General features: G+C 38.4%; 1 protein-coding gene across 1 annotated transcript in view; it reads left to right on the top strand.

Annotated features, from left to right (window-relative positions):
- PKHD1L1 (PKHD1 like 1) overlaps positions 1-14,729 on the top strand; it is a 167,735-nt gene that overhangs the window by 120,256 nt on the left and 32,750 nt on the right. Inside the window, exons 59-63 of the mRNA XM_066265808.1 lie at positions 611-784; positions 6,040-6,143; positions 7,433-7,562; positions 8,706-8,827; positions 10,683-10,773. Coding sequence (XP_066121905.1) covers positions 611-784; positions 6,040-6,143; positions 7,433-7,562; positions 8,706-8,827; positions 10,683-10,773 — 621 coding nt within the window. The remainder of the gene's footprint in view (positions 1-610; positions 785-6,039; positions 6,144-7,432; positions 7,563-8,705; positions 8,828-10,682; positions 10,774-14,729) is intronic.

Genomic DNA, 14,729 nt, shown 5'->3' with positions numbered 1-14,729 from the left:
AATGTACCTGTTTGTCTTAAATTTTCAAATAAGGTTTCTAGACTTGTAGAATGTAATTTAGGCTATATTTTACAGATCACTAAGATATGTAAGGATACACATTGTGTTTGCTCTGCTACTAATATTTATAAGGAACTGTGGTTGATACAAAATATGCCACAGGGAAAGTGGAACGAAACAAGACTCAGGGTCAGGAGAGGCAGTATCTGTGTACTGCTGACTCTCCACACAGTCTTAGGCAATTCTTTTATTTCTCTACCTCATTCCCTCGTCTAGTAAAGTTGCAAGAACCTTTCACCTTGCCTTACAACAGCATTTTGATGTATAAAATGATTGTAAACTTTCTATAAAGCAATAATTTTATAACTGCTGATTGTAATCTTTTTTAGTGTTAAGAGAAGAAATACTTTTGATCATATTTCACTTTATAAATAAAGAGCTGACATTTCAGTCTGCCATCTAGGTATATTAAAGTATAAAATAATCAATTCATGCATTTGTGTTGACTTTTGGCCTATTAGAGAGTTATGTAACCTGTGAACTGTGGAAAAACTAATAAAGACAGGTATTTCTCACTCTTGGTAATAATCCAGCTGTTCTTTTGTTGCAGCTGGAAGATACCAGGTCCCTGAAACAGGTCAGAGCTACACGTTAGCCGCTGATGTTGGGATACTGAGTAGGAACATCAAAATACTTGGTGAAGACTACCCAGGCTGGTTCAAGGAGTCTTTTGGTGCACGTGTCCTGGTCAGCTCGTTCACTGAAAACATGATGACATTTAAAGGTTGGTACAAAGTCAAATTCTTTTTCTAAATGAGCTATTAGGCAGTCTTTTCTGTGTTTAGTCAGTTCTTTCATTTTCACTTTATAGGCTCTCATGTGTTAAGAAACAAAATATGACTGAGTAAAATTGTAGAGATCTTACTGGCTTTATCCAGTGATTCATACAGCAGGCAGCATTCGATCTAGCAGGTAAAAAGGAGCTTGGAAGAACCATACAAAAATGAAAGCTTTTACAGGCAGAAAGGAATAGGAGGAAGTTATACTAGGCAAAAAATAGTGACTGGTTAGTGCAGGGTCACTTTCCCTGTCAAGAATGGCAGGGGTTTATCTGGAGATGACCCCCAATGCCGCGCAGGCCCTTCCCGATTGACTGACTGGTTAAGAGTCCATTTGTGGAAAAGCCAAAACTGTAGTCAAGTTCAATTTCAGTTGGTGATGTGTGGTGTAGCGTAAGTGACTCCACTTGGGGACTGCTGTCTTGTTTTTAACACATGGAACAATAAAGCTTTGAGTGGGATGATGTAGCGTAGATGCTACCCTCCTAAATCAAATCCCTAATATTATTCTTATTTTGTTTTCATAGAGTAAGAATGATCAAATTAACAATGACTTCACATAATAGCTAACCAAGCCTCTCACCCAAACAGAAATCATTTTATAACAAGCACAACAGACCTGTTATTTTTGAAGAAAATTTTCAAAAAAATACTAAAAATAGAAAAAATAGTGTAATGAATCCCAGTGTATCTACCACCAGCTCCACAATGATCAACTTTGGCCAGTCTTGTTTCATCTGTATGCCCACCCACACTATTTAAGCCACTGGATTTTACTTTATTTTATTTTTTTACAGAGAGAGAGAGTCATAGAGAGGGATAGATAGGGACAGATAGACAGGAATGAAGAGAGATGAGAAGCATCAATTATTAGTTTTTTGTTGCGACACCTTAGTTGTTCATTGATTGCTTTCTCATATGTGCCTTGACCGCAGGCCTTCAGCAGACCAAGTAACCTCTTGCTCGAGCCAGCGACGTTGGGTCCAAGCTGGTGAGCTTTTTGCTTAAGCCAGATGAGCCCGTGCTCAAGCTGGCGACCTCAGGCCTCGAACCTGGGTCCTCGGCATCCCAGTCTGACACTCTATCCACTGCGCCACCACTTGGTCAGGCGCCACTGGATTATTTTAAAGTAGCCGCACACATTTTTTTTTAGGGGGAAAAAGAGAGAGACAGGAAGGGAGAGAGATAAGAAGCATCAATTCTTCATTGTGGCAACTTAGTTGCTTATTGATTGCTTTCTCATACATACATTGATGGGGGAGCGGGTTGCTCAAGCTGAGCCAGCGACCCCTTGCTCAAGCTAGTGACCTTGGGTTTCAAGCCAGCAACCTTGGGGTCATGTCTATGATCCCACGCTCAAGCTGGCAACCCCACTCTCAAGCTGGCAACATCAGGGTTTCAAATTTGGGTCCTCAGCATCCCAGGTTGATTCTCTATCCACTGCATCACCACCCGGTTAGGCAACCACATGAATTTTTCTATTGAGATGTAATTAAAATTGTGAGAGTTTAAGGTGTATGGTGTGTTGATTTGATACATTATATATTTTAATATGATTATCATAGCATTAACTAACACAATTATCATTTTGTTTAATGGTAAGAACATATAAGATCTAGACTCTTAGTAATTTTGAAGTTTATAATACAATATTATTGTCTATATTCTCTATGCCATACATTAGATCTCCAGGATTTATTTATTTTCTAGTTGCAAGTTTATATCCTTAACCAACATTTCCCCAATTTTTCTACCCCCTCAGCCCCTGGTAACCACCATTATATATCTATGTTTTTAGAAGTTCAGCTTTTCTAGATTCCACATATAAATGATACCATACAATGTTGCTATTTCTCTGTCTGACTTATTTCACTGTAATGCCTTCAAGATCTGTCCTTGTTGTGGCAATAACAGAGTTTCTTCTTTCCTGTAGCTGAATAATATCCCTTTGTTTACACATACTGCATCTTCTTTGTCCGTTTATCTATTGATGGACACTCAGGTTGTTTCCATATCTTCACTACTGTGAAGGAAGCAGACACATATTATTTAATCTAAAACAGGGGTCCCCAAACTACAGCCTGCGGGCCACATGCGGCCCCCTGAGGCCATTTATCTGGCCCCCGCTGCACTTCCGGAAGGGGCACCTCTTTCATTGGTGGTCAGTGAGAGGAACATAGTTCCCATTGAAATACTGGTCAGTTTGTTGATTTAAATTTACTTGTTCTTTATTTTAAATATTGTATTTGTTCCCGTTTTGTTTTTTTACTCTAAAATAAGATATGTGCCGTGTGCATAGGGATTTGTTCATAGTTTTTTTATAGTCCGGCCCTCCAACGGTCTGAGGGACTGTGAACTGGCCCCCTGTGTAAAAAGTTTGGGGACCCCTGATCTAAAACATTTCAGTATGTAACTCTAAAGACATCTTTAAAAAGTGTCAGACTTAAAAATGTTAATAATAGTTCTTTATCATCAAATGATTGTTCAGATTCCTTCAGTTTATTCTTTTCCTTTCCTTCCTTCCTCTCCCTTTTTTACCCCTCCTTTTTCTTCCCTTCCCTCCTTCCTTTGCAGTCCCTGTATTTAAATCAGGATCTAAATAAGGTCCATGTTGCAATTAGCTATGAATCTTAAATCTTTCTGATTTATTTTTTTCTTGCATTTTATTGAGCTGGATTATTTGTCCTGTAGTGTTTTCAACAGTCTGGGATTTAGCAATTGCATCCCTGAGAATTTAAGTTGGTCCCGTCTTCTTCATATATTCTGTGCATGTGTAGTTTAGAAATAGAAAAACTGATCAGATGCAGATTCAATTTTTAGGTATAAATTCTTCATAATTGGTGGTGTGTTTTTCCATTAGTAGCACATAATGTATGCAATGTATGCCTGTGTCTCCTGTTGTGATGTTAGCAGCCATTAATGATCATTGCCTGGATTAAATAACAGTAGTTTAAAATGGTGATATTTTAATTCTACCATTCCCTCCTCATTCAAAATCTAGAATACGTCTATTAAAAAAAACTTTTCCAAACAACTATTTGGCTACCTTGAGGGAGAATTATTTAGAGAATGTAAAAAAAAGGAAAAGAAAGAAGGAAGGAAGGAAGGGAAAGGGAGGGAGGGAGGGAGGGAGGGAGGGAGGGAGGGAGGGAGGGAGGGAGGGAGGGAGGGAGGGAGGGAAGGAAAGAAAGAAAACAAAAATGCTTAATTCTTCCCCTCATTAACTAGTTTTCAAAATGATGAGTTGGTTCCCAAGCATCCTCCAAAGATGACAAGGAGTTTTTTATTTGTTTTGTTATTAGTATCATTTTGAGATTCATAGATTCAACATATTTGATATATTCTAATCCATTGTGGTTATTGATCTTATTGATGCTGAAAATGTCCCCTTGTTGACCTTCAGAACTTTTTCATATTAATACCTAAGTCCTCCTTTGACTAGTTGACTCTTGTTTTTGGTTTTTAGCTTTTTCACTGTCTGATATGACAAGCACATGATGTAATTTGTTTTTCTGAGACTGAGAATAAGTTCTTCCTCCAGGTGACCTTGGTTCTTTTTCTTGGAAGCCGATATTTCTATCCCTCCTGGGTACCAGGAGTAATCATCTATTTGGGACTTGAACTGTTTCAGCAATACTGGCTATTGCATCTTGCAACAGCTCTAATTTTAGAAAACCTTTATACTGAGCAAGCAGCTATCTCTTCTACCTATTGGTCACAATCTGCCAATAGAAGCTTAGCTGATGACAGTGATGGTAATGAGGGTCATGATACAAGATTCCAAGCACTGCTAAGCTTTTCACACATTATCTTATTTAATATTCATAATACTATGGTATAATTATTTTTCCCTTTTATCTTTTTTTATTTGTCAATTGCAGTTGACAATATTATATTAGTTTCAGGTGTACAGCATAGTACAGACATTTCTATAACTTACTAAATGATCATCCTGAGAAGTCTAATACCCACCTGGCACCATACACAGTCATTACAATACTGTCCCTATTTTAAAGATCAAGAAATAGACGATTAGAGGTGTGAAATTGCTCTGGTCTTGGATACTAATCCATATCTCTCTCACTTAAAGTCCCATGATGGACCCTATTCCCATGACAACCTTTCCTTGCTCCTATAAATTGTTTTGTGATGTAAGTAAAGAAAGCAAATCTGTGGCTTCAGTAGGCCCAGGTGGTTTGGAGTAATCATTTCTTCTCTGTCTCTACCTTATTTGTCTTATGTTCTCCACCATACATCTAATCGTTGGCTCATGGATTTTGAGACAGGCTTTTTCCTTCTAGTACAGCGGTTCTCAACCTGTGGGTCGCGACCCCGGCGGGGGTTGAATGACCAAAACACAGGTTGAGAACCGCTGTTCTAGTACAAAATAACTTCTCTATTGCCTTGTATTAGGTATCAGTTTTTGAAATGAGGAATATATTCTACTGTTTGTTTGTTTTTTAAACCCGCATGAATCTCTGTGCATCAGTTTTCTTACATAAGGGATAAGAGTAATAAAATTTTCTAACTCTTAGATGTGGTCTGAGCACTAAACCACACATTGCCTGTTGAGCGTGAGTGCAGCACATGGCCCAGAGCAGTCTCTCTTGGACTGTTATTGCTGTTACCGCCAATCTACGAAATTGGCTTTCGTCAGTTCAGTGGTACCTATGACAAACTGATGAGCAGATAGCTGGCAATGCATATTCTAGAAGACATTATGCAAAGATAATACCCCTAAAACCTCTTTAGAACATCAAAATGGAAATATCAGGTGAACTATATCTCATGCCTCATGTCATATATTCTCAACAGGCCTAATATCACCAACAAGGGGGTGAAATTGGTTCTTGGGGGATGAAAATACCTTTAGTTATTGCAATAATTTGTAGCCCTCCAAAGGACCACCATATATTAACAGATTCATAGTATATCCCTGTTATTAAATTTTCATGGGAAGAGGAAGATTTTAGGAAAAATATCTAAGAAGGCTTTGGGGAGAAGGCAGAGAGGGCAGTGAAAAAAATGTTCCAAAATACTGCCTCATTTAGATTAAAGGAGCCAAGAAAAAAACTAATGAGATTTCCATGAGTAAGCTGAAAACAAGTCTATAACTGGGAAAATTACAACTTTGTAGCTTTTCAAAAATGTTTTATTATTTTCCAAGAAAAAAAGCCATGTACCTGACTCCTTCCCACAGGAAGTGCAAGAATCAGTAATGTGGAGTTTTACCACAGTGGTCAGGACGGCTTCCGGGACAGTGCTGACCCGCGCCATGCCGTCACATTTCTTAACCTCGGACAGGTTCGTGCTTTATTTTTAATTTTAGCGTATATTCAAAGTAAACTATTTTTATTTCTATTTGATTTTTATTTATCTTTACTGAACAGACATATCTTAGAACGACTAAGACTATAATCTAATGTAATAAAACTGTCTTAGATGTATTTCCTGTTAACTTTTTGAGACTTATAGGAGCATTTCCTTCCACTCATTTCATCCGTTTATTTAAGGTAAGTTGAAAACAACATAGAAAAAACAGCGGAGAAGGTAAAAGGATTGATGACTGATAATAACATTTCCCGTCTCTGCTTTATTTAGCAATAGCCAAACATATATTCAAACAGTTTCTATTAAACAAAGTGAGTATCGCTTAAATATTTTTAAATGAAAAGTATCTAATGCCCTGGCCAGTTGGCCCTGTGGTAGAGTGTCGGCCCAGCTTATGGATGTCCTGGGTTCAATTCCCACACAGGAGACACACCCATCTGCTTCTCCACCCCTCCCCCTCTCACTTCTCTCTCTTTCTATCTCTCTCTTCTCCTCCCACAGCCATGGCTCAGTTGGAGTGAGTTGGCCCCCGGGTGCTGAGGATGGCTCCATGGCTTGGCTGTGAGCTATAGAGCTGCAGCCCCCAGATGGGCAGAGCTTCGACCCCTAGTGGGCTTGCCCAGGTGGATCCCAGTTGGGGTGCATGCGGGAGTCTGTCTCTCTGCCTCTCCTCCTCTACTGAATGAAAATTTTTAAAAAAGAAAGAAAAAACATTTTTATCTGTATATCCATGCCTCTGTCAAAAGTGGGGAAATAGATATTCTGAGGCAGGTAATTTAAAAAAATTGAGAGCTTATTTCTTATAGAAATAAAAAGTAATCCTGTAGGTTTGAAGGTGAAACCCCTAACCAGCTTCTTGACTGGTTCCAGCAGACATTGAGTCATAATCCCTTGCCTAGAGTGTTGACTTTTAAAATTAAAAATATATATATTTCTGCTTATCATGTAGTAAACTATTCTGAAAAATAAAATTTTAGTACCTTAGCTTTATATAGGTAATGATAGAAATATAAATGCATAGAAAAGTCCTTGAACTTTTAGCTGAATTTAAAGTAAGCATAACTTTTTTGCTTAATTTAATTATGAATTCAAGATATGTGGAAATTTCCCAGACCTTCTGGAAATCATTTCTTTTTCTGAAATATAAATTGAGTATTTTATTTATCAAGGTGTGTTTCCTGAAGATCACCCCTTCAAACTTTTTTTAAAAATCTATTTTAATTTTATATTTGACATGTTCACCGAATCCCGGTGTTTTCTAGATTCCAGAACATGGCTCCTCTTACCTCCGAGGTTGTGCTTTCCACCACGGCTTTGCCCCAGCGATCGGAGTGTTTGGGACAGATGGACTGGACATAGATGATAACATCATTCACTTTACGGTGGGGGAAGGTAACAGAATAATATTTTGCTCCAAATAACGTATCCTTCTGAGACAGCATTCCTGTGTAAACTTTAGGGTTATGCTGTGCAATTGATCTTTCTTTGAGAATAGAATTGGTGGCTGTCTAGCTAATATGGTCATTACAAAAGCACATGTGGCCATTGAGCACTCAAAATGTGACTAGTGTGGCTGAGGAACTAGATATTTAATTTAATTCCACTTAATTTAATCAAACTTATTTTACATTTAAGTACTCGCATGTGGCTATGGGTACCCCATTGGACAGTACAGCTCCAAAAGAGTTATTTACCGAACCACCATCTTATCTGAGTTATCCAATACCAATCAATAATTTAAATTGCTATGCCTTTTAAAATACTCACATATTAATCAAAAAGCTTATTCAAAAATAAAGGTTATTGCCTGACCTGGTGGTGGCGCAGTGGATAGAGCGTCGGACGGGATGCAGAAGGACCCAGGTTCGAGACCCCGAGGTCGCCAGCTTGAGTGCGGGCTCGTCTGGTTTGAGTGAGGCTCACCAGCTTGGACCCAAGGTCGCTGGCTCCAGCAAGGGGTTCCTCGGTCTGCTGAAGGCCCGCGGTCAAGGCACATGTGAGAAAGCAATCAATGAACAACTAAGATGTTGCAACGCACAATGAAAAACTAATGATTGATGCTTCTCATCTCTCTCCATTCCTGTCTGTCTGTCCCTGTCTATCCCTCTCTCTGACTCACTCTCTGTCTCTGTCAAAAATAAATAATAAATAAATAAAATAAAATAAAAATAAAGGTTATTATTTGATAAAAAAATTATATCTGATTTTAGGAGCTTACCCTTTCTTGAATATCAGTAAAAAGCATAATACAAACTTATCAGTATATATAAAACTTATTTGTGTGTTTGTTAAAACTTGAGGTGTAGCCTGTGAACCCACAAATTTAATAAGTACCTAGAAGATCCTAGTTCAGGTAGTCTATAAAGGTGGTCGAGTGTCACTATCAAAGAGTTCAGAAGGCTCAATTTAAAATCTAAGGGGTTCACTTGTCAGGTATAAACTAGAAATCTAATTTCATGGAAAAAAAATGAAAGACATTTCCCATAGTACTTATTACAAATTTATATGTATTTGGGGGATTTTATTTTTATCCAGGCATAAGAATATGGGGGGATGCCATCAGAGTCCGAGGAAACTTGGTTGCACTTTCCGTTTGGCCGGGCGCCTATCAGAACAGAAAAGATTTAAGCTCAACTCTCTGGCATGCAGCAATTGAGGTAACGCAAACAGATTTATAATTATACAAAATGATCATTTTCTTACTGAAGATTATAATTTCTGTAGAAATCGTAAATCTCAAAATATTACTGAACACTCTTCCTTTCTTAAAGATTAGGGAACTAATAAAATGAGCGAATTAAAGGAGTGAATGAACTTTCTTTAAAGATAATGTGAGTTCCAATAGTCACTGGATTTTCCTTTATGTTGCTGTCCATTGTTTTAAATAGCTCTCTTATTTCCTTGCTTGTCTAACATTAATTACTGGTTTCAAGTTATAGTACAGGGTCTCTTTGCAAAGCTCTTTGCCTTGCACAAATTACTACTAAATTTTAAATTTAGTTTATTTTCTCAAATGGAAAATTACAATAATAGACAACAGAATCTCTACAACACTTTTCTTATCTAAAATTTTTGGGATTTTTTAAGTAGAGGAGTGGAGCTGGACAGATTCCTACATGTGCTCTGACCAGCATCTACCCAGCAACCCCCTTCTCGGGCCAATGCTTCAATCAGCGAGCTATCCTTAGTGCCCAGGGGCTGACACTCGGACCAGCTGAGTCACTGGCTGCGGAAGGGGAAGACAGAAGAAGGGAGAGGGGGATAGAAGCAGATGGTCGCTTCTCCTGTGTGCTCTGACTGGGGATCAAACTCAGGATATTCGCATATTGAGCCAATGCTCTATCCACTGAGCCAACCGGCCAGGGCCTAATTTTTATCATTTTATCAGCAGGGTTATTTACTCTTAGCTGATAATACTATTGGACCTTTCTTGTTTCACATGAAGCTTCTGCAGTGACTGTAGGTCTTTATTTAGGTGCAGAGTAAGATTACAAGCCAGAAAAAGTACAGAGAAAAGATTTGGAAGAAATATAGTTTCTTCTTCTTTTTATTTTACTTAACCTATGCCATAGGAACAAAAAAGAATTACAGGTAGCACTCTTAGAAACATGGGCTAGGATTGGGCTTTGTTTTTTTTTTGCAATTGTTAAAATCACCTTACACAAAACGGTGAAAGCATACATTTATTAGGTACTAATGTTTTCTTTTCATCTATTTATAGATGTTAGAAAGTAATAAAACATCAAATCCAAATCTTTAACGTTATCTGTAACTTTTGAAATAAAAGGGACTTACTTTACTTTTATAAATTCCATTTAATTCTATTTAGTCATCTATTAAAATAAAGGTGTTTAATATGCTTTAGGTAATTGAAGTTTTAACTGTTTTTGCTGGCACTACAGGCAGAACTAAACCTGTGTTCTGTACTTTTCATTTTCTACCACTTTCATTTGACTGAAAATAAAATTGCTTAGTAATCATCTAATACTTGAGCTATCCAATTTTTTATTATAGCAGGTTTTATTTAAACTAGTGAATGCCTCTACTGAATCTTATGGTCCACTGTAATGGTCTTAGTTGTCTTGTTTTACATAAATCAAATTGGTAACAGAATACAACCAAAAATGGTGATAAAATCTTTGTAACCTTGCTAGAATACTGGAATTTGGTATATGGCTTATAAATATTGAACCACATCTAGTGGATTTTGTGACTGAAATAAAAAATAATCTAACACACTTTTCTAAGAGGTCTAAGGTACAAAAGAACAATAACAGATAATCTGTGTAGTGCACTCTCCTAAGAAGTCTAGTGATGGTTTTATACCAAGACCCTGAGGTAATGTGAATTCTTCATTTGCAGTGTAAGTTTGAATAGCGTGAATAATGAATTAAATTTTTTCTTCTGAAAGTTTAGTCATAACTAATTTTTCTATGTGTGTTGCATACTTGCTCTCATTGCATAATTGTGTCAAGAGCCTGGCCCAAAGCATCTTATTTATCGTTGTACTAGATAAATAGAGGGACGAATACAGTCTTACAAGATAACGTCGTGGCTGGATTTGGAAGGGCGGGGTACCGCATTGATGGGGAGCTTTGTTCAAGTAAGTCGTTTGGCACAGAGTCACTAAATTAGGAAACAATTTGTCCAAATTTGTTAGAAAAAAGTAATTGTCTGTCAGTTTAATATGTAATATCTCCTCTTCCTGGGCACTGAAAGAAACCAACAAAGGAAATGATTTCAAGTCACCATTGGGGCTAAAGAAAAAATGGATAGGCTTTTAAGGATAACTATTTTTCATGTTTAGAATCCCAAACCTCTAACAACTTCAATTCCTGATTTGAGTGGTATTGGAACAGTAAGTACCCCCTCCCAATTTCATAAAACAAAGCATAGAGAAACATGCCTATAAGGATATGCCACTATTTGATGCTTCTGCTTTATAAAGAAATAAATGCTCACTGGTCATACATTAAAACCTTCGGGCATGAAAGCCAAGGGGGTGAACAGACAGTTCGCAGATACATTCTATCGGACGAGTAGAAATCAAGAGCTAACTGAATAACTTCCCTTTTGGTGAAGCTGTAGGGAAACAGGTACATTTACATATTGCTGGTTGAAAAACAAAATGATATAACCCCTACAGAAGGGAATCTGGAAATAGTTACTAAAGTTATAGAGGCATTTACTTTTGGCTCAGCATTTCTAGGCCAGTAATATAACAAAAAGTTGCCTCTATAACAGAACAAGGTTATTTTCTGCTTGTACGAGCAAAAAACTGAAAGCTATCCTGTGTCCAATAACTGTGGGCTAGTTATACAAAGCCAAATGAAGATACAGATAAAGAAGATACATATTAGTATATTCATATGGAGATTTTAAAGTGATAAAAAGAAAATTGCAGCCTGACCTATGGTGGCACAGTGCTTAAAGTATCGACCTGGAATGCTGAGGTTGCCAGTTCAAAACCCCAGGCTTGCCTGATCAAAGTACATATGGGAGTTGATGCTTCCTGCTCCTCCCCTCTTCTCTCTCTCTCTATCTCCCTCCTTCTCACTCTCTCCCCCCACCACTGCCCTCTCTAAAATGAATAAATTTAAAAAAAAAGAAAATTGTAGAACAGTATATATACTACTGTTTTGTGTCTGATATGTTTTATGGAAATAAGTGAAGAAAATAATGTGCAGTGTGTGTGTTTACATAAACACAAAGTGTAAAAACAAACAGCCATAGAGGTTGTGTGGGAACAGAACAACTAGTGACTTATTATTGTTATTATTATTTCAGTTTTCCATTGATAGAGAGGGGAGAAAGGGAGAGAAAGAGAGAAACGTCAACTCGTTCCACTTAGTTGTTCCCCTTAGTTGTGCACTTGATTGCTTCTTGTACGTGCCCTGACCAGGGTGCGATCCTAGGACCTCGGTGTGCCAGGACAACACTTGATGCACTGAGCCACCTGGCCAGGGCTGCTGACTTATTATTGTAGAAAGTTTTTATAATCTCTTGATTTTTCAACTAGGAAGAAAAATTATCAGATTAAAAAGTAAAAGAAATAATAGAGCTGTAGGTTTTACCTCCTAAGAAACTTACTTAGTAAAAGGAGATGGGATTTTTTTTTTTTTTGCAAGACACAGTGAGAATTTCATTTAGGCCTTCAATACCTTTTTATTTTTTATTTTATTATTATTATTATTTTTTATATTTTTCTTTTCTTTTTTTTTTTTTTTTTTTTTTTTTTTCTTTCCATTTTTCTGAAGCTGGAAACAGGGAGAGACAGTCAGACAGACTCCCGCATGCGCCCGACCGGGATCCACCCGGCACGCCCACCAGGGGCGACGCTCTGCCCACCAGGGGGCGATGCTCTGCCCATCCTGGGCGTCGCCATGTTGCGACCAGAGCCACTCTAGCGCCTGGGGCAGAGGCCACAGAGCCATCCCCAGCGCCCGGGCCATCTTTGCTCCAATGGAGCCTTGGCTGCGGGAGGGGACGAGAGAGACAGAGAGGAAAGCGCGGCGGAGGGGTGGAGAAGCAAATGGGCGCTTCTCCTGTGTGCCCTGGCCGGGAATCGAACCCGGGTCCTCCGCACACTAGGCCGACGCTCTACCGCTGAGCCAACCGGCCAGGGCTTTGTATTTTTCTGAAGTTGGAGACGGGGAGGCAGTCAGACAGACTCCCGTATGCGCCCAACTGGGATCCACCCGCCATGCCCACCAGGGAGCGATACTCTGCCCATCTGGGACGTCGCTCTGTTACAACCAGAGCCATTCTAGCGCCTGAGGCAGAGGCCATAGAGCCATCCTCAGTGACCAGGCCAACTTTGCTCCAATGGAGCCTCAGCTGCAGGAGGGGAAAAGAGAGACAGAGAGGAAGGAGAGGGGCAGGGGTGGAGAAGCAGATGGGTGCTTCTCCTGTGTGCCCTGGCCGGGAATCAAACCCGGGACTCCTGCACGCCAGGCCGATGCTCTACCACTGAGCCAACCAGCCAGGGCCTCAGGAGATGGGATTTTCCTCTGAAAAATTTATATTCTTTCTACAGTCTTTTTTTTCCTCAGTGTCATTATTTTTAAGATTCTGTGAATCAGCATTTTTTTCTGTACATTCAAAACTTATTGGACTTATGCTAATTTTATTCTTGTGCAAGATACATTCTGATGGAATAAAGCAACTTTGCTGCCCAACCTGTGGTGGTGCAGTGGATAAAGTATTGATCTGGAATGCTGATGTCGCCAATTTGAAACCCTGGGCTTGCCTGGTCAAGGCATATGTGGGAGTTGATGCTTCCTGCTCCTCTCCCTTCTCTCTCTCTCTTTCTCTCTCGCTCTTCTCTCTAAAAAATTGAATTTTAAAAGCCTTTTTCTAAAAAGCTAAAAAATATAACCATTTTGCCAACAGACTTGACTTATTTTTTGATATATACTCTTATTAAATTTTTTAGTTTCCAACAGCTTTAAGTGGCTTTTCTTTGACATAAAATGCAAAAGTTTGTGATTTCTCTATAACTTTGTTGAAGTGTGTGGTTTTTGAAAATTAAAATATGATCTGTGAATGTGAATATTTACTAATATGTAATGTCAGGCAGTGCATTTTTTCACTAACTGTATTGATATTCTTAAATAACTCAAAGTCTCTATAGGAGTTTTTGGATTTTAAGCAATTGAAATATGAAACATCACAGAGGAATTGAGGGTTTAAATTCTTGAATGAGACATCAACCTATCCAAACCATCTCCCAGACAAGTGAGAGGCTGGGCTGCTGGGAAGGGAACTATGACCCCTGCTGGGTCCAAGGGAGGAGCCATACTTGCCCATGGGTTACATTGTGTGGAGCCAACGGAGAGACATGCAGACAGCTTCTTATGAAGGAAACAAACCAGAAACCTGGTAGACCTAAGCAAAAAAATCTCAAATGACTAGGAAAACTAGAAAAACGATGGAAGATAGGATAAAGTCAGATCCTTGGGGACTAAGTACAATTTAAGGGGTGGTACTGCTCTCTATAGGGAATTTTTCGAATTTACACGTAGTTTGGAGGGAGATATTAAGGTTACTGATCTGATTTGGACATAAATAAAACTTTCATTAAAATCCACATCAGTTATTCTATAAAGAAGTTATGAGTATAGTTTCCATTTACTGAGACATATGTGGATCATTTCATTTTGAAATAACCTTGAATTAGGGTTCTTTTTTTTTTTGTCTATGAGGAAACTGAAGTCCTGAAAGGTTAAATAACATTTTGAACATCATGAATTCTTTAATTTCACCAATATTTAATGAACTTCTATCTCTGCATTACTTTCCAAGCTCTAGAAATATGGCAGTCAGTGAGCCAGACACAATGTCCTCTTGCATCAAGCTTATATTTAATGGGAAAAAGATGAATAATTCACAAATAATTAATAATAAAATATCAAGAGAAAAAAATTTTCTTGCCAGTGAAGTGACTGAGGTACTACTTTGAATCAGAGGCCTTCTAAAGAAGTGACACTTAACTTGAAAATGGGATGACCAGAGGGTCTACAGAAGAAGCATTTCACAGACAGCAAGTGGTATCACTGT

This window comes from Saccopteryx bilineata, chromosome 3 (assembly GCF_036850765.1).
Source record: "Saccopteryx bilineata isolate mSacBil1 chromosome 3, mSacBil1_pri_phased_curated, whole genome shotgun sequence".
NCBI classification, from domain to species: Eukaryota; Metazoa; Chordata; class Mammalia; order Chiroptera; family Emballonuridae; genus Saccopteryx; species Saccopteryx bilineata.
The sequence above is the reverse complement of the archived record's forward strand: the minus strand, read 5'-3'. Positions and strand labels throughout refer to the sequence as shown.